We start from the raw sequence: 19,604 nt of genomic DNA on the forward strand, positions 1-19,604 counted from the left end.
AACAATATGATGCTATTTCATTGTAGCTAGGAGTTTTCTTTTGTTATAACAAGGGAAAACTTCAGCAAAATGGCAAGAGTTTAGTTTATGTAGTTCTCTTTTATGCAACAAACTCAAATTCTTTTAAAGTACAGCTATATATAAAACTTAATCTGTTATCTTGGTTAAGTGATAACTGAGCCGATAGGAGGCGAAATAGCTGGACGATTCTCTCATTCTGTGTGTTTGTGTGTGTGTCTTCTTTGTGTCTTCTCAGGAACTCAGATTGACGCCAAAGAGTCGGATATGTCAGACACTCTGAGTCCCAGCAAAGACCGCAGCAGTGATGATACATCGGGTCAGTAAAACCAAAAACACGAACAGTGTCTTGATTTCAAAAGAATTCATTTAAATCCCTTCTGTTATGTGCATCTATGCTTCCTCTCAAAATCAGTATCCTTTTGTGTGTTGAAGTACATCTAGATGCAGTGTGCAGTATATTTCTGGTGTTTACTTTAGAATTATGAATAATACACAATATTTGTTCCCTTTCTACATTTCATTATATGTATTTCTGTGTTTCAGATGGAAATATGGAGGACCAGGAGCTCAATGAACCACAGAACAGAGTAGCTTTGCTCAAAGGTGAAAATGTGATGTCTTATCTACACATTGTTGCTGTGAGCTGCAGCTCCAGGCCACTAGCAGGGCCAGGTTTAATATTTGACCTGTAGCACCCTCATCAGCACAACCTTTTGGATTCTTGTGGCACCTTTTCCACTTTCATTTTAGCATGCATGACATTCCCAGTCCAACCAGCACATTAGGATCTAAAAATAATACAATTTAAAGGACGACCATTTAAATATTGACGACTTCTCCTTTGGTGTTTGTGCGGGCATCTAGCTGAGCTGCACCGGGCCGGTCTTGAGCCGGGAGACACAGAGCAGGTCATCCACCATCTCCATAGAGAACTTCTGGAGGCCCAGGAGATGGCCAACACTGGCAAACAGAGATGTCTGGAGTTACAAGGTATCCAAATCATCCTAAGATCTGTTTAATTGTTCTGGGGGAAAAAAACTTTATTTAATAAGGCTTCATCAGATGACTGGGAATTGCATTTAAATATTGCATAGGGAGATGATGTGCCTTTTTAAAAATGAAATAGCATATTATATTAACTAATATTAATATGTCACTGTCGACAGCCCTGCTAGAGGAGGAGAGGAGAAGTAACTGCCAGCAGACTGAAGAGTCCACCAAGCAGATCCAGTACCTGCAGAGTAAGCGCACACACACACACACACACAAACAAACAGGAGAGATCTACAGTGTTCCTCTGTCACACACCTTCTCCTTCCCTCCATCTTTAGGTCAGCTCGGAAAGCTGCAGGCGGATATGGAAGCTCTCAGGGAGCAGAGGGAGAGCACCATCTGCACCACCCGAGAGGAACTTTACTCCGCCCAAGAAGAGGTACCATTCCTGCCTGTTGTTCCGTCTTCTCGCATTCAAGAAAATTGTACCCTTGACATGACGGATTTTGTTCGGAATGTCAGATTCTTGTTTTGCGGCACGCCATGGAGGCTGCCACTGTGGAGCGCGAGCAGGATATAGCCGCCCTGCAGGCTGACCTGGGCTCCGTCAGATCCGAGTTGGAGCACTGGAGGAGCACAGCTGCGAAGTACGGGGAGGAGATAGGTCGTCTGCAGGAGGCTTTCAGGCAGCAGCAGCAGCACCAGAACACTGCCACCCAGCTGCAGGGTGAGCCCGGTCCTCACTCATCTTCTCAGGCTTCCGAATGTCCCCTCCAGCCACGGCTCGTACCTGACCACGCACGTCTCTCTTGCAGTGGAGTGTGGTGAGCTGCAGCAGCGGTGTGCCTGCTTGCAGCAGGAATGTGACGGCCTGAGAAGTGAAAGAACGGCTCTTTCAGACAAACTGCTGCGCCTGGAGACTGAACTCAGCAGGTAGACGCTGGGAACACGTGACACTTGGCTTTAGATTCCACTGAAACAATGCTAGGGAGGCCGGTCAGGACGTATCATCATGATGTCATATCTGTTTGCATTTCTGCATGGGTGCAGCACCAAAGAGCACAGTCAAGTCCTCAGCAGCAATTTGGTGTCCCTGGAGAAAAGGGAGGAAGTCCTGCAGGACAAGCTGGGTTCTCTAGAAAATCAACACGTGCAGGACGCCAGCAGGTTGAGGACCCAGCTGGACCAGGCTCAGGCCCACACACACACATTACAGAAGGAGGTACACACTTTTAGTTTTTACCTCCTTAATACTCAAGTTTATAAAAAGTACTATATGGTTCCTGCACAAGGCTGCAACAAAGCAAATTGTGAAAGAAACAATTCAGTGTTTAAAGTTCCACAGCAAGATGATTTTGTGTGTGTGTGTGTGTTTGTGTGTGTAGTATGAAGACACACAGTCACAGCTTTTGGCGCTTCGTCAGCGTTACGAGAGGACGGAGAAGGAGAAGCTGAGCATCCACCAGCAGCTGGAACAGTGCAAAAGCAGCCTGAAGCTGCTGCAGGACAAGACCGGCTCTGTGAGTGCACACACTCTCCTTTAGGACAACCAGAGACATTTATTTTTCTTTTCCCCAGCGTTCCCCAACCTTCATGGATTCGGTGTCAATAATTAAAGAATTCTTTACCTCACATCCACCGCCTCAGTTCTAAACTGGAGAAACACAAATCAAGCACTTCTTAGGTCTAGATTCACTAATGACAACTGTTTTAACTGAGCTGAATAAGCAATAATATACAACATGCAAATACAACCTAATACTATAGAAAATATTACCGCAAGTTTTTATGGTAAAACCTTTAGTGCGAATCAAAGCAGAGCAGCCTCCTCTGTCAATTTGTCAGTATGCTTTGTCCTGTTTCGCAAATCATGTTTAGTTTATCCTTGTTTCTAAAGTTTTTGCCATCATTTAACGTCAGTCAAGGTCAATTAATGATTCAATAATGATCATCTCACAATTTGAATCATTTAATCACAGCTAATCATTTTATGTGCTTTAATTATACAGGTTGTTGCATTATGAATTCGATGAATTGTTATATTGCAGCCGCTTCCAAACGTTGATAGAAATGATGGACAAAACTAGGAAAAGAGGATTTATTAGGTAGCTGGGAGGGTTGTCTGCGATCATCAGCAGTCTGCTGATGGGGGCAAGTGTTCAGGGTTTACTGGCCAAACACGGGGATCCCAGCTCCCTTCTGTAGCTGCTCCATCCTCCATGTTGGTTTTGATTGATTTGCGGGCTGATTTCTTCTTATCCCTCTTCTTCCCCCCCCCCTCCCTCTAGCCATCCATATTGCAGCCTGTCCAAGCCATATTCATTGGCCTTGTCCTGGCTGTGCTCTACTGGTGTTTCGGCCAGTTGTGGTAGAAAGGTACACACCGACATGACATCAGACCGCCACTCTTTGTCCGTCTGTTTACTCTGCCGCCATCTGTCTGTCCTCTGTTGAAGGAAAGCTTGTGGACGTGAAAGGAGCATCCTGTCATGTGATCTTTTCAGGGTCACAGACACAATCTGTTACTAAATCCAGATTTGTCCAGTGATGTGTGTGTGACAGAGTCAGCCAGACTTCAGTTTCGGGTGTGAAACGGGTGATAATGATGTGCTTTAAACACACATCACAGTTCAATTCAGACACACATCACAGTGATCACCTGGATGCTCCTGCCCCCTCCACACCTCCTTCAGAGCCTGCATCAACATCTTCTTCATGACCTTGGTGGTCAGAGCTGATCTACCTGCATGATGATCAGTCTGCCAGTCACACCTCTTTTCTGCTCGCCGCTTCTTTTCAAAGACCTCCTCCATTTAGGGGCGCATCAGTTGACAGGGTTTATTTCGAGTGTCATTGGAAATTCATCCTCTGTTATTGTGCTTCAGCGTTCTGCTAGTTGTTACTGTAAGGAAGCATTAGTCCTCCCCACCTGTGAAGCCTAATTAAGGCCAGGCGGTTAGAATTAACGTGATTATCCCAGGCTGATTTCACCAGTCTGCAGTGGTGGAGAAGCCACCCCACAGAAGACCCATTGTTTTCTGGTGGTATTTCTTCTGAGCTGCACGGTAGAAAAGATGGGTTTACATTTCCTTAGTCTGGCTCTGGACTGCAGAGGTGAACACGATGGAGAAACCACCTCACCAACGTTCTTCACATTCACTCAGATACTCACTCGGCAAACGTCACCAGCTGCTGAGCAATTATATCTGAAAAGGTTTCTCAGCCCGTGAGAACGAAGGTGCCATTAATGCTAAATACCGTATCAATCAGCACTCAAGTTCTGTTTTGTCTAATTACATATAGACACAGCAGTTGGGTATTTAAAGTACCGGTAACTGTCATTGGTTAATGTAGTAAACTGGGTCATTTGAAGTCCCATTTCCTTATCTCAGTTAGAATATTCTGGCTGTACAGGCATAAAGTTACATGAACAACAGAAGTGTTTTTAGAAAAGAAACCTGTTGGTGTCACAAACTGTTATTTTTTAGAAATAAACAGTGAGAAATAATGTGGACCCCTTTAGAGAGGCGGGCTCACCTCTTCATGTACTAACAGTCTTTTCTCACTCACTCACTCACTCACTCACTCACTCACTCACTCACTCACTCACTCACTCACTCACTCACTCACTCTGTTTTCAGTGCATTTTGATTGAATCTATGTATTGATGATGTATTCATGTGTGATGAAGCTTCTCTTTCTTCTGTCCAATGTGTATCCAGATCTGCTGCTGAGGGTGTTTCTGTGTTCACTCCTCAGCCTCACCTTTCTGTTCCTCCCATCTTTGTTTCAGACCATTTGGAGGGGTTTCTTCTTTCCACAAAAGATCATATTTTTTCTGTTTATCCTGATGAGGCACCGTTGGTTCATCGGTGCCATGAACTCAGATTTGCCCCACACACACACTTGTGAAGGCTATTACCTTCAGACAGAAACACAGATTTGATTAGGGAAAAAATATCATCTTTTGGAATTTTTCTAATCTTGATTGAACTTTCTCCCCTGCTCCTCTTCACATTGTCTTTATCACATTATTATTGCTGTTGTTATTATGCAGACTAAATGGCTTTTGCTTCTCTTGTCACGTGTCTCTGGGACAGAGTGGCTGGAGCTCCTGGATGCCGGTCATCGCAGTGATGGTCGCCGTGACGGCAGCTGTGCTCTATCCCAACTTCTCCAAGAGCAGCGCCACCTAGGACACGCACACACAGACATACAGAACCAGTTAGGAGGTGCTGTGTGGAGAGCATCACAGCTTTACTTGTATAGAGTTCCATTGTAAATAATGGTAGAGGGATTATAAAAGCTGTGTTTCCAGAGAGGAGTCACATGTTTCTTTGCTTTCCTTTGGGGGGTGTGTGTGTTTTTTTGTTTTTTGTTTTTTGTTTTTTGTTTTTCTGCAGACGATTTTTGTTTTTATGCTCTGCACTAAAATGTGGTGGGAGCTTTTTGCTCTTTCATTTTTCTGCTGGTTTTGGTAGAAAAGCTGATGATGTTCTCCAGCAGGTCAATTTTCCTTACAAAAGAATAAGAGTTTGATCTTCACACTCTCTGGAATCAGAGAAAAGAGGCTGAAGCCGCCCTTTCCAGCAGCCTCAGTGCTGTCAGAGCAGCATCAAACCTGCGTTAGATGCCCCTTTTAACCAGAAAAGTTCACACAGTTGCTGTGTTTTTGGATTTAATTGACATGACGTTGTCAGTGTGACATTAAAGGTAATGTTCTCAAATGTTGAAATAAAAAGTCTGAGGGAAGTTCGTGCACACATGACAGCATGAAATGGTCAAAGCTCGCCTGAAACTGTCGCTCTCCTTGATGATAATTTTGTTTTGTTTTGATAATCTTTAACTTTGTCCTCTAACCCTTTCTTAATAGCAAAGAACTTTGAGGCAAAGTCTCTTCTAAGCTTCTCAAGTGAAATGCGTGCCAGTCCACTTTTTAATAAAACAACACTTTATATATATATAAAAAGTGTTGTTTTATTAAAATCATTCTGATGCCTAAATAACCCATGAACCGAAAGCTTCCAGCTCTGGGCCTGTTGGAGAGCAGTTACAGCTTCAAAACATCCTCCTTTCTGTTGTTGGCCATGTTGGGTAGATAAGGTGTCTTCCAGTTTCTTTAGTTCTTTTCATGGTTATTTTGTGTTGATCCTTGAAGCCAAATGATTTGAAAACTAAAATTTTGTGTTTTGGGGGCACAGGAGCACGGGGTCGAAGTGCCTCTGATGTAACGTAACGCCACAGCTCATCTGTCCAAATACAGCTTCAGAGACAGACACAAGCAGACTCGGACAGTTTGTTCGGTTTTTCTCACTAGTGGACCAAAGCTGTCATGATGAACGGAGCTGCAGTGGCAGCCGGGGACCCGTGCCGGGTGTGACCACACCACCGACGCGCTCCGTCTTCTTCTATGGCGGCTTGTCGGAAGATTCAGGGGAGACTTTCCAAACTGAAATCTGTAGCACTTGTGGTAAATTGGCGAGTTTGGTGTCAGATGAGTCTGAGTTTCTCACTGAACACATCTGTTCATCACTGAGCATCATTTGTGTACTCTGTCTCGTCTCTGTGTTTAAAGTTAAAATAAAAACCAATATGAACAAATATTCCTGTTATTGAAAGAGGAAAAAAAACACTACAGTACAGAGAGAATTGTAAAATAAAATGTTATTGAATGATGTGTTGCTAGATTATTTTGCTAAAGTTATTTAGAGCTATGAGAGGGAGCTGTGTAGAGGGGATGGGGTGATGAAGATGATGTATTGAAGATGCAGAGTAATATTTGGATTAAAGTTGTAGCAAGCTGACCCACCAAACCTGTGTCACCTCAGTTCTTTCATTCACAAACTTCATAGTTCTGGGAAATGTGACATGAGCTCGGCACCAACTCTTAAGTGTGTGTGAGTGTGAGACACTGCATCTGCTTGTCCTGTGTAATTGTTAATAAATCAGAATTCAGACGGTTGCAAAAGAAAAATCTACCTTTGTGGCAATTTTATTTTTTTGTATTTCACAATGAAATTTAATTGCATTGTAAATACCATGTTTTCTAACACACAGTCTAGTATTGACCTGACATATGCCATATAAATGGGACTAAATCCGCTCAGCGGGATGGACATTGGTATCCTCCCTGATGTACTTTATAATAATAAATAGCGTAGGCAATCTAAAGCGCCTGCATTCATCACATTTTCCACTTAGTTCCTCCTATTTCTAAGTAAAACTTGGTTATGGACATCTTGTGTAAAATAAATATATTGTGTAGTTCTGGTAGACTTCGACCTCTGAAGGTGGCAGCAACGCAACACGAGGCGTCACGTCTTAGCGCACCTATCGAACGAAGAATTGAAAATTCCGAGCCCGCAGAGCGGCACTTAAACGCCTCCTGGTCGTTGGCGTCTCAGTGAGGTTCAGGAAAAACTTGAAACCACCTTCACAGTTCAGACAGCTTCGAGGGAACACCGGGAACAGTTTCTCTCACTGCAGCCAAAGTCCGAACACACAGTGCTCCAGAAAGCTACTACCAGGAACCGTGAACAATGCCGGCCACTGAGAAGGACTTGGCTGAAGACGCTCCGTGGAAGAAGATCCAGCAGAACACCTTCACCCGCTGGATCAATGAGCACCTAAAGTGCGTCAACAAACGGATCGTGGACCTGCAGTTGGACTTGGGCGATGGCCTGAGGCTCATCGCGCTGCTGGAGGTCCTCAGCCACAAGAAAATGTACAGAAAGTACCACCCCAGGCCCAACTTCGGCCAGATGAAGCTGGAAAACGTGTCCGTGGCGCTGGAGTTCCTCGACAAGGAAAACATCAAGCTGGTGTCCATCGGTGAGTGGCCACGCTCCATTCATCCATGTGCGCCTTCTGTGGCCTCCAGAACCCAACACCAACCGATTGTCGGTGAAATTACTGCAGAATCCTCGGTTGAAACTATGGGAACCAAAGTTTTCCTTGGTTTATTCCCAACACTTGAAGCCAAGTGTTGGGAATATGCAGCTTTTTACATTCATTATAGTGTGCTTTTAAATAACTTTAACTTTTTTTCTTTTCATAAACTTGCTGCTGTTGATTTAACATTTGAATCTTTCAAGGTTTAAGATAAGCCAAGTTTTTGTTCTGTCCTTTTTTCCCCTTTTATTTTTAATTTCCTTTCCAAAATGCTAAAAAAAAAAAATTTTTTTAAGAGTTGGAAAATCACTCTCAAGGTTTAAATGAGAATTATCAGGTCCGTCCACAAATTTCAGCCTTTAAACACGTGTGGACGTCCTGATCTGTAGCAGCAACCACCCTCCTGGTAAATTTAGAAAATGTTTTCCACACTTGTGTAAAACCCAGAAGTCCAGTTAAAAACGGCCTCTCGTCGAGTCCTGAATTTGGTAACATTTCTGACTCATTTGGTCACATTTCAGTGCGGAACACGAGCTAAAACTGCACAGTTCTGCAGCCGCATATGAACAAAACTGTCTGCATCACCAACAAACAGTCTAAAATAAATAAGTAAGTAAATAAATAAACACCCATGTTTGTTCTTCCAAACTGGCTGTTTTGTGTCGGTGCTGCCTTTTTTTGCCCAGGAGCGGAGCGGTTTTGCTCAGCCTCAGGCAGATGTGCCATCGGGGTTTCCCTACGAAGGCTCTGGACCTCAGCGGGGGAGCGCGGGAGGTGTTTGTCTTCCCCTTGGGGGGGGGGGGGTTGACTCTTGCTTCAAGACTGAACCCGTTTCCCTTCGGGTTGGCAGAGCTTTACAGGGTGTTTATGTGTTGACGCCGGCGGAAGCTTCTTTGCTGCACAGATTCTGCTGCCTCCATCCTGCTCAAAACCCACAACCAGAACACAGACGATCTTCTGCGGAGCCTCCACACCCGCACGGGTTCCTCTAATCTCGTTGAAAGAGTTCACCCCGGTAGCTTTAACTTAAAGTGGGGCCTGTCCAGAGGTCTCTGATAGTCCCGAACCTCCTCATCACTGCAGCATCACTGTTGAGATGAAGTGATCATTTTAGTCAGACATTCTGATCTTTGGTCTTTTTTTTTTTGTTTCTGTGCCATGTTGTCATAAAGCAGGTCAAAAGTCCTCAGTCTTCTCCCGCCGTTCCAGAAGCTTCCCCGTCTTTCTCTTTCCCCGGGTCCGCAAACACACCCAGATGTTTCCTATATGCACAGCAACATACATCGCCGTGGAAATAAGCAGGACTGATTTGTGTTGTGTAACCCAAGAGTGAGGGCGAGGTGGATCAGCAGGGCGGGGGGAGGACAGAAGCAGAACGCAAAGCTCAAAACGGCTTCGAAATGCGCATTGGGAGGCATCGGTGTCAACACTTGGCTTGTCCTCTCCCTCAGCTTTGGCTTGTTCGACCTCATCACACAAATATTGTTTGGGGGTGGAAAGAGTGTGTCCAGAAGCTATATATTTATTTCATAATCAGAATGTTGGCCCGATAGTCTAGATAATGTGGATGATGAGAAAAACCTTTGTCTTCAGAAGGACATTGTGGACAGTTTTAGCCAGTTTCACCTTTGAGCTGTGGTCAGAAAGGTGACAATGGTGCTGAGGTCCAGGGCAGCAGGGCACCCACGCCTGGTTGGTGTCGGGGCGTTCCCCCCCACCCTGCGGTGAGATGAACGAGCGCACATGAAGTGGACCCGGACCGCCTTTATAGATCCGTCACAACGGTACTCAGCTTGTATTTATAATAATGATCATGTTTTGTCAGGCTGGGTCGTAATTTGGGCGGATAAATACAGGCAGTTCGACTGTCTCAGGTTGCAGATGGACCTCCCTCAGACTGTGGTGGTCTCCTCTTGTTGGTCCTGTCCAACCCTTTGAAGATGCAGAGCTACAGAGTTTTACATTTCAGAATGTTCCTGTGTATTTTATTGTCCCCGCTTTCTCGATTATGATCACCCTTACTGGAGTGGATTTGGACCGGTGATGGATCACTTGTTGACGCGTCCAACGTCCATTTTGACCGACAGTGACTCTGATGGCACCAGTTTGCCAGATTTCTAAGCTGTGTGAGAGGATGAGTGCAGCTGACTGAGGGAGAGGAGGAGCAGATCAGTCACACACACACCAACTGCCTCCGGAGCGTCCCTGTGAGCCTCTCCTATCAAATCTACATATCACTGCATTGATCCTTTAACTGGGACAACTGGGCGCACCAGACAAAGTTGCAGTGGTGTCTTTCAGCTGTACAGGAAACACGGTTGGAACCGCGTGGTGACTCCGACACTGTCGTCCTCCTGTCCTCTGTAGCATAAATGATACCCAGAAAACATCACGTCCTGAAGAGGAATCTAAACTGATAATGGTCTCACCGAGTGCCCAGTGTGACACACGAAGGCACGTAAACACATAGAGGTTTGTAGTTGTACGCGTTTTTAAACTTGAGCAACAAAACATGACGGAGTTAGACTCCACAAACTTGACGTGAGCACGGCGCACGTAGGGGAACTTGTCTGAGGAGCGGCCTCAGCTTTCGATGGGCTTGTTCGCGCCTCCGGATTTAATGAATAGTTTGGTTGTTTCCTGAAGAATCCGTCGTTTGGCTGTTTATCTGGCGTTTGTTTCGGTTTTGCTTCATCTTTGACCTTGGTGAACTTCACTCTGTGCGTGTTCAGTGGTGCATGGCCGCAAAGTCAGAAGGAATTGTATGAGAGACTTTATCACTGTGAGATTATCACACACTGGCCTTGGTGATCCGCCTACTTGGATGAAGGCCAAGGACTCGATATGTGTGTGTGCTCGCAAGGGTGTGGACCTGTTGTGCAACAAGGGCGTTGGTTCGACGCTTGTGCAGACAGGTGAGCTGTATCATTGGAAGAATAACAGTGTTTAATCACTGTGCTGATCTGGGGTATAAACCCCTTACACACACACGTGCGGACATTTAGTCTCATTATTGTTCACACTTGTATGTACTTCATGTTCTCCACACATGAAGGTGTGATTCTAACTGAGATTGTGATCATTAGAGGCCCAGCGAGTTCCGCAGGGTTGTTCTCTAATCCGAGTATTCGACCTCGTGGCTGCCCGCCCCCCCTTCCTCTCTGTCATCTTTCACATTATTAAATCCCATTGAAGTTACTCACATCCCGCATTGCCATTAAATTTGGGCTATTGTTAAGGTGAGGTAGCTGTTTTTTGACCTCTGCAGGCTGTGAGGGGCTGCAGCTGATGGGAATCCCCAGGATTAGAAGTTGTGGCTCCTTCCTGTGTGGACGATGATGCGTTTCCAGGCTGTCGTCACTCCGTTTGTCTGCTGAACTCTGACACATTAACCAAGTGTGAAAAAGGCTGGACTGGCTCACAACCCCCCCCCCCACACACACACACACACACACACACACCCTGTCACTCCTTTGTTGCCACAGGATTCTGCAGACTGATGGATGTTTGGTTTCACTCTAACAGGATCATTTTCTCCTGAAATACAACTTGCACTTTCAGACAGATGCCTTCCTGCATGACCTAATTTGGGTTTTTTTCAAGACTAAAGTCCTTTTACGTAATTCATATTTTGCCCAAAACCACCAACGTGTGGTGTCAGAAAATAAACTTGCTGTGTAAACGTAGTTACACTCTGGACCCAAGTTCAAATGTTAACTTCAAATCAATCAGTACGGTAAAGACTGAACATTAATATGCAGGTGTCCTGTCAAAATGAACAGGAGGTACTTCTTTAGAGGAATTCACTTTGGGAAATAATGCAGCACAGATCTGTTATTCATTTTCGTCAGGCTAAAAACCGTTTCAGTAGGCTTAATGTTTACGGAGCAAAAACACACGCGCACACACAGAAATGCACACACACATAAAAGTAATTGACAAGTAGGGCATAAAAGACAAAAGAAGAGGCGCATTCCACCTGTTGTCATGGCAACGCTGGTAAACAAAGTGTGAAAGATGGAGTCACTTAGAGGACAAAAAGGTCTGAGTAGCCTCATGCTGCGTTTAGGGGCTGTGAGAAAATATAGGACAAAAGATAGTTTTCTGTAATCTCTTCTTTAAATTCGTATCTTTGCTTTGTTGTTTGTATATTTTGTCTTGAGGTTTATTGCCTTCTGTGTGGTGGCATACAGGAAACAGGAAGACTGGTTCAAGACGGTTAGCGAAACTGGGTCGAGGTTTTTTGTTTTGTTTTTTCTGATTGCTGTCTGCTTTCTCATCAGAAATCACACCGACCCGGAAACGTGTCTATTATCCAGACATTGATTAGTGTGATGTGCGTTAGCTTAACTCAAACAATGGAAAGCGAATAAACTGGGTTGAGTGCTTTTTGCGACACCGGCACTTTTAGATGATCACATGTTTTGCAAATGCTGTGTTTTTTGTGTTGCCTTGGTGAGGTTAGTATGGCTGTAAGTGAACGGCAGAGGCCACATCGATCAAAACTTATTCTCGGCCTGTCTTGGTGCCAAAGAGTGCAGTTATTGTAACGTGCTTTCTAATAAAGCTGAATAGTCTCTGGGTTTTTATGGTGCGCCCTTGGAGTCATTTCGGATTGTGTTCAGCCGTGGAGGCTTTGTGTTTATCAGCAAGTAGATGAGAGGCTGAATTCAACATGGCTGACCTTTGGGGTCCAGATGTTGGCGTGCTGCGGCTAGCATTTGTTTGACAGCAGCGTAAAGTTCGCTCGCACGGCGACGTTAAACAGGCGTGAGCTCTGCCATCTTTGTTTTTGCCGTCTGGTGATTACACCGTGTTGGCCGTGGTCCTGAGGTATTTAGAAGGTGAAGTAATTTGGTGAGTTGTCTCGAGGGGGACGTTAACCCGCGGACCAAATTGGATGGTGATCTATATCAGCAGCAGCTGAAGAGTTTCCGTCAAAACCACTAATGTGAACCCCATGTTGGAGCGAGACGAGACATCGCCGGGTGAGTGCAGTAATCAGGATGGGGCCTTAATGACTGTTGACCGAAGTTTTTTTTTTTCATTTGGGGGGGGTTGTTTGAAGCTTTAAACAGCATCACGTGTGATGATGTCATCTGACTCCAACAACTCCCCAGTAGTCATTAATCAAGTTCTGAGAAAAACGGGGCTGCCTTCAGCCCAGATGCTGCGCAGAGCTCTCTGCCAGTCTTCTGCTTCGGACAATTGACTCTCCAGCTGAACATGAACATTAGAGGCTGTAAACAGCTTTTAAAATGTTGGTGCTGCTAAACTGGGAAGCGTCTGACAATCTGTTTCTAATGTGGGCACGTTGGCACGGCAGCAGGTTTGGTGGGAAGTCAGTTAGACTGAAGTGCAGCAAAAGAAGGAAAAGGGAAATGAAAGGAGTTTGTTTCTTTGATTCCACTAATTGTCAAAGATCCTCTCGTCGTGGCTTACCGGACTGTTCGACTTGGTCCCAAATATGCACAGACACTCCTGCTCCTACTCCTTTTCCCAAGTTGTCTCAAGTTTTCTACAAGCCTTCTGGTGTGGAAATGAAAACACATTTTTGAGTGCAGAACAAAACTGCATTCAGGTTACGGCTTCCACCACAAGAACCAGAGCTCGGAGGCACTCGTGAAACCATCTGTGCAGAAAACGCGAAGAAATTACCTCCTCATGTCCTCTGTTTGCTTTCACTGATGAGATTTTTCTTGCAATCTCCCAAAAATAATCATCAGGAAATCCTCCTTCAGTAGGACTTTTGTTGAAAAGTTCCTCCGAGCAGCTAAACATTTACAGCATTTATGCTATTTGTTGATCTGGTCACAAGTGAGGCATTTGCTTCATTAAAGCTTAAAAACAGTGCAACACCCAACGGTCCTGGAAGTGGTTTTGACACAAAACATGACGGGACGGCGGCGTCGATGGAGACTTTTTCACTGTTTTCAATGCAGTTCGAAGCCGATGTGGCTGAACTTACAAAGAGAATCTGAATTGTGATATGGCATTTCAAAGGAGCTCCTCCAAAGCTCACTGTGCACGTGCGCCTCGATGTCCGTCAATATTGTTAGCTGTTTCAAAATCGTGTCATGTTGTGATTCATGAGATTGTCTTAAAAGGTCATTTAAGTGGGTGAAAGCGGTCTGGGCGATGTCTCTTTTGAGCCCTCCTTCCTCAATACGCTGCCTGATGCAACCACGTGTCACTCCGAAGCAAAATGATCGCTAGGATTCGCGCAGCGCCATTGTGTTCAGGTGCTGAAATGTCTTTGATGTTGGACGGGCAATGACACACTGGCACCTTTGTTGTCTGAGAGACGTGTACCAGACAGGATGTGTACATTGAGTCGGTCATGACGACAGCGATGTTGCTGATGATGTAATGGATGATCATCACCCTGAGAGTCTTATTACTTGAAAGAATCCATTACATCATTCTCGTGTACTCATGGATGTGCACATAGCAGACTGCATGGAACCGAGCCCAACAGCTTTGTGTGTGTGTGTGTGTGTGTGTGTGTGTGTGTGTGTGTGTTTGGACTGTCGAGTGGTGAACCTCCAGCAGTTTGGCTTTGTGACACGCCGCTCCGCTCTGTTCCAGACTGCAGCCGTTGTGCTTGTAGCCTTTTGTCCCTCACAGTAAACGGTTATTGAAGAGGCTCAAATTGGGAGGAAACAGCTTCAGCTGGTGATTAATTGTCTATGAATTCATCAAACGGATCTTGTTGCTTTGTTTCCCCCGTTCATCATCCCTCCAGCAGACGTGCTGATGAGCCCGGGCTCACGACGCTCATTTATTTGAGTTGTCGGACTGGAGTGATCAAATAATTCATATTAGCAGTAATGATAATTCCTCCAGTCTGTGAAAGCCTCCCCACCGACCACCGTCCTCCATAAATCTCTCTCACTCATTTTTATCATTCTTTTAAATTCTCTCATTCCTTTGAGGTGATTCCGGAGGCTCGGGCGTCAGTTTTCCAGCGCTTTGATCCGTCTCCCTACATGTGTGCAGCTGTTTGAGTCCAACCAAACCTCAGATTGAAAAGCGACTCAACGATGCAGTCAGCACCTCGCTGGGCTCTCGTCCACCAAACTGAACACATTAAAGGCCTCGTTCTCCGTGCCTCTAATCTGGGGTTTTTTGGAGGACTTGCCCCCCTCAGCTGCTGGTACATGACTCATGTGACTTCTGTTAAGCTGGTAAACCAATATTACAGCAATGCGTCATTTGGTGACATCACTGCTGGGTCGACGGTGTTGGGAGTGTCAACTGAATTCTGTGGGGGGGCCCGCGACCTGTGGAGATGGTTCACATTAAGCCTGAAGAGGAAAACCCATTCATTCTAAATGGCTTCAGTCCCTTTAGGGGCCTTAACTGCATTTAAGTGATCAGAAACATACGTGGGTTCCAGTCCAACATCTAGTTTTTGCCGTCCGTACCCGGATCCCAGTGTTTTCCCAGTTTCTGTGTTTCATATGACAGTCGTCCACATTGTTTAAATAAATCATTTAAACAAGAATGAATAATGGCATGTCGCATATTATAGAAGGGAATTTGGGAGTTTTGTTCAGAGGTTTATTACATCAGGAGTGTCGGTGATACACAGCAGTTTCCAAAGCGCTGGTATAGAATCTATAGTGATGATGGTCTTTACTGATTCATCAGACTCCCAGCAGCCCAAATGATGTCATGCCTTTAAATGGCTGTTTCAGGTTAAAAATGTGTTTATGATTGTATTTAATCTGAGTATTTGCAGACTGTGTGTGTGTGTGTGTGTGTGTGTGTGTGTGTGTGTGTGTGTGTGGTGTGTGTGTGTGTGTGTGTGGTGTGTGTGTGTGTGTGTGTGTGTGTGTGTGTGTGTGTGTGTGTGTGTGTGTGTGTGTGTGCTTTTGTTTCTTTGCCCCCATCCATCTGCAGAGTAAGGGAGGTGGGTGTCTGTGATGAATTGGGGGATGCACGGGTGTGGTTATGATCTCATCATTGAAGAATCTGTCTGTGTGTGGTGGTTCAGGACACACACACACACACATACATACAGAGTAGCTCCACATCCTGTTTATGAGTGCAGGTACCTCCTGTCCTGTGGCATTTCCACCACCTTGCCCCAGATGTTCTCACTGCAGTTTGGTTAGAATGTTGTTTCCATTGACAACACTCATTTTGTTTTCTTGTCAGACTTTAAAACTTGTGACATTTTGACTCAGACAAATTGGCCGTCTGTACCGCCGTTTCCAACAGCAACAAAACATAAGTGGGCTTGGTTTTTGATATTTTCCAACCATAAAGGGAAGTATCATGTTGGTCTGAATAGATTTGTGTAACATTTCTCATAATTTTACTCAGAGTTCAGCCTCGCCCAGAAGTCATTGTTGATAAGAGGAAGAGGTAGAAGAAGAGGAAGTGGATGATGAAGATGGTCATGAAAAAAAACAGTAGCTAATTCCACTGTCTGCTCTTTGGGTGGTGATGTGTGACCTGAAAAAGATGAAAAAAGGGGAACATCACCAACCATCGAAAGCACGGCCCTGTCACGTAACATTTGTCAGATTCAAATCTCCAATCAAAACTTCATATTGATACAGTGTCTTAACCAGATGACTTACTCTCTTTTACTGGCTGCCTTGGTGCCCCAGGCATCGACTGTCCTGCGCAGTAGTTAATTACTGGTTAAGACGCAGAACCTGGTGTTTTTCTTAGATGTGATGCAGTCACTGGGTGACGAAGCGGCTGTTGTTACCAAAGGAAGGACGGGAGGGCACGTGTGTGTGCCTCAGATTCCTGACATGGTTCATTGGGTTGAAGGGAACCAGTCGTGTGTGGGTTCAAACAGAGGTGGTCAGTGCTCTGATTTGTGGCTCTGACATCATGTGAAAACCAGAGCACCTGGATGGATGGGTGGAGAGTTTAGCCCTCAAAGGGTAAAATATTGGATTATAACATTTCAGTTGGTTTATTATTGTATCAGACGTACTGTCTAATGAAGTTTATCTAGACGCCTTGACACGTACCAACTTCTGTTTTAGTCTTTTATTGTTAGAAATCTCAAGCTATGGATGTGTAGCACCTTAAGAGTAGGCAAAAGCGGTCTCATCCCGGCAATATCTACCATGGACAGTTGTCGTTGCGACCAGCTCAAACACTAATTGGCCATTTGATGGCTGCTTTTCAGTTGGGCCTGATGTTCAGCCACACCGGTCAGGTGCTGTACTCCCTTCAGTCAGCTCTTGGCCAATTGTGCAACTTCCTGTGTGGGTGTGTGGAGCATGTTGATAAGACAGGTATTCACTTTCAGCCTTGTCAACCTTTTACACACAACTTTATCTCTCTCCCTCAATTTCTCTCTCCTTGTAGACATTCCTTGTCCCTCCTAGTATTACACTTTAACCCTGCCCATCCCCCAGGGCTCCATTTGTGTCCTTGTTGCCTTGGTGGTGTTTCCATGGAGACCGGCCAACAGAGCAGCAGGTATCTGCTGCGAAACAGTCTGGCTAACAGTCTCGCCCAGGTCTGTTTTTGTGACTGGATCTATGGCCAAATTGAGCCCTGTCATAAACGAGAGGGATTGTCTCGTCAGATGCTGAAGGGATCAGCTTCTTGAGTGAGCCTTTAATGCTGGACGCTCGCTTAGCATGAAGACATGCCAAATCTGATTAATAGCATGTGGGATTATCTGTCCGGCTGCCTTTTTTGTGACTTGTCTATTATTTCTCTTGTAAATTCCTTCCCGTTAGGCAGGAGCACGCATGATATCCTTAAACACTTTTTTTTTCTCTTATGTGTTCCGTTTTACCTCTACATTCCTGCTACCTCCTTTTTTCCCCTCTCCAGTGTAACTTGGGAGAAAAATAAGCCCTTTATTTATAAAATGTTGTTGAGGAGGACCCTCATCTGGGAGCCCACGTTATGATATTCAGATACAACGGTGATGATATTCAGATACAACGGTGTTCTGTCTGGTGAAAGGTAGAGAGAATGTAACGGGCTGGATTGGGCAGCCCTTCCGCTGTGTGTGTGTGTGTGTGTGTGTGTGGTGTGTGGTGTGTGTGTGTGTGTGTGTGTGTGTGGTGTGTGTGTGTGTTGTGTGTGTGTGTGTGTGTGTGTGTGTGTGTGTGTGTGTGTGTGTGTGTGTGTGTGTGTGTGTGTGTGTGTGTGTGTGTCAGACTTTGCTCTGTCATTAACAGTGTTGTGTCACTTTGTGGGCGAGGCAGCTCTCTCCCAGAACTCCACCTTATCACGAGCTGCTGAAACATGTTTTGGCCCACAGCTGCTGCGTTGACATGGCAGCAGGGTGAGAAACTCTGGGCTGAATTCTGCCACTCGCACACGCTGAAAATGTGAGGACGCGGTTCAAATTTACCAAACACAAGCACAGAGCGGGGAGGGAGGAGTGCAGCCCTGTTCATGTACGCTCATTGATACTGCACATAATTCCATTGACCACATCCCTGCTTATTTGATATTATTGATGTTAAAAGGTGTGAGCGGCCTACCTTTTCTGCAAGGATTAATGTTTTCTAACCATAAATCCATATGAAAGCATATGTAAATATTAATCCAGTAACAAAATCAGGGTCTGACTGATGGAGCTTGGATCAGCGAGAACGTTGTTCACTTTAAATAATCAGAAAGGTCGCAGTGGGGCAGTTTGTGAACTATAACTTTGCATTTGACACCATTCTTACCCGAAGACTGCTCTCCATGAGGTCCAACCTAGGTACACAGCCCAACCTTTACCTTTTGATTAAGGAGATCTTGTCAAACAAGTCTCCCCCCACTCTGACACCCAGTGCAGGGGTCCCGCAGGGCTAAGTTCTTGGCCCTTTTCTTTATGTAGACAACAACCCGGGTCTCAGGACCGCGCTTGTGTCTGAAAATAGCCGGACACCTACACATCTATGGCAGGAGGGTGGAGAATGTCCAGCTACAAATTCTCAGGAATGCGCATCTCAGAAAACTTAACATGCACAAACTCCTCCTGCCCCAATTGGAGTCTCTTGGTACGGTGGCAGTTAAGCTGCAGCCAGGCAGTCACAGCAGAGGGCTGTAAAATAGACCCGAAACATCATCCAGCAACAGCTACACACCCTGGTCACCATCGTCACTGCCTGACATCTGCAGAGGAGGGAGGGCAGTCTAAAAGTCTCGTTCCATCCTGCTAATTATCTCTTTGAACCGGTGCCCTCAGGGGAACGTTAGAGGTCCATCAGACCGAGCGCCACACGAGTCACCAACTGTTTTTAATTCCAAACTCTAATCTGAAACAAACCCACTAATATCTGTCTGCATTGATCAATAACATAAGTCCCTCCATCAACGTGCTGCATTCATAATTTATGCTACTTGTTTTGATTCCCCATCATGCGATGGCACCGAGTAGCGGCTGAAGTATATGATGACATGAATGTAACCGAATGAGACAGTGAGAACGTGTTTATTACGGTACTTTTTATGACTCAGGAGTGACTCATTACAGCTTTACCGGCCTGATGTTGCAGTGATCGTTTGCATTATTTCTGTTACTGACGCAGTCCAAAGGAGTCCCGCACCTTCTCGCTCATTTTCAGTTATAAGTCAGTAAATGGGTCTTTCGTGCTGCCAAGTGCTCTGAAAGTGATTGGCACCTTCAGTCAGGTGTTTGAGGGCATCCTATTCCATCCTGCCCTAGCCAGAATTCATGCACTTCCCGTTTCTGTTCCATTTGCTTCCGTGAG

General features: G+C 45.3%; 2 protein-coding genes across 14 annotated transcripts in view; both read left to right on the plus strand.

Annotated features, from left to right (window-relative positions):
• slmapa (sarcolemma associated protein a) overlaps nt 1–6,827 on the plus strand; it is a 31,278-nt gene extending 24,451 nt beyond the window's left edge. For 10 of the 12 annotated variants that reach the window (XM_057030705.1, XM_057030703.1, XM_057030709.1 and 7 more), the window contains 10 exons: nt 257–337; nt 565–624; nt 886–1,011; nt 1,188–1,262; nt 1,353–1,453; nt 1,537–1,741; nt 1,830–1,947; nt 2,065–2,236; nt 2,400–2,534; nt 5,115–6,827. In XM_057030705.1, coding sequence (XP_056886685.1) covers nt 257–337; nt 565–624; nt 886–1,011; nt 1,188–1,262; nt 1,353–1,453; nt 1,537–1,741; nt 1,830–1,947; nt 2,065–2,236; nt 2,400–2,534; nt 5,115–5,210 — 1,169 coding nt within the window. In that variant the 3' untranslated portion in view covers nt 5,211–6,827. Of the gene's footprint in view, nt 1–256; nt 338–564; nt 625–885; nt 1,012–1,187; nt 1,263–1,352; nt 1,454–1,536; nt 1,742–1,829; nt 1,948–2,064; nt 2,237–2,399; nt 2,535–3,302; nt 3,391–5,114 lie in introns of all 12 variants that reach the window. The other 2 variants (XM_057030704.1, XM_057030713.1) reach the window with 1 other exon arrangement.
• A 589-nt stretch (nt 6,828–7,416) lies between these two features.
• Nucleotides 7,417–19,604, plus strand: part of LOC130524500 (filamin-B) — a 35,128-nt gene continuing 22,940 nt past the window's right edge. The window contains exon 1 of one of the 2 annotated variants that reach the window (XM_057030702.1): nt 7,417–7,845. In XM_057030702.1, the coding sequence (XP_056886682.1) occupies nt 7,554–7,845 (292 nt within the window). In that variant the 5' untranslated portion in view covers nt 7,417–7,553. The remainder of the gene's footprint in view (nt 7,846–19,604) is intronic. The other variant, XM_057030701.1, reaches the window with a different exon arrangement.

This window comes from Takifugu flavidus, chromosome 4 (genome assembly GCF_003711565.1).
Source record: "Takifugu flavidus isolate HTHZ2018 chromosome 4, ASM371156v2, whole genome shotgun sequence".
NCBI classification, from domain to species: Eukaryota; Metazoa; Chordata; class Actinopteri; order Tetraodontiformes; family Tetraodontidae; genus Takifugu; species Takifugu flavidus.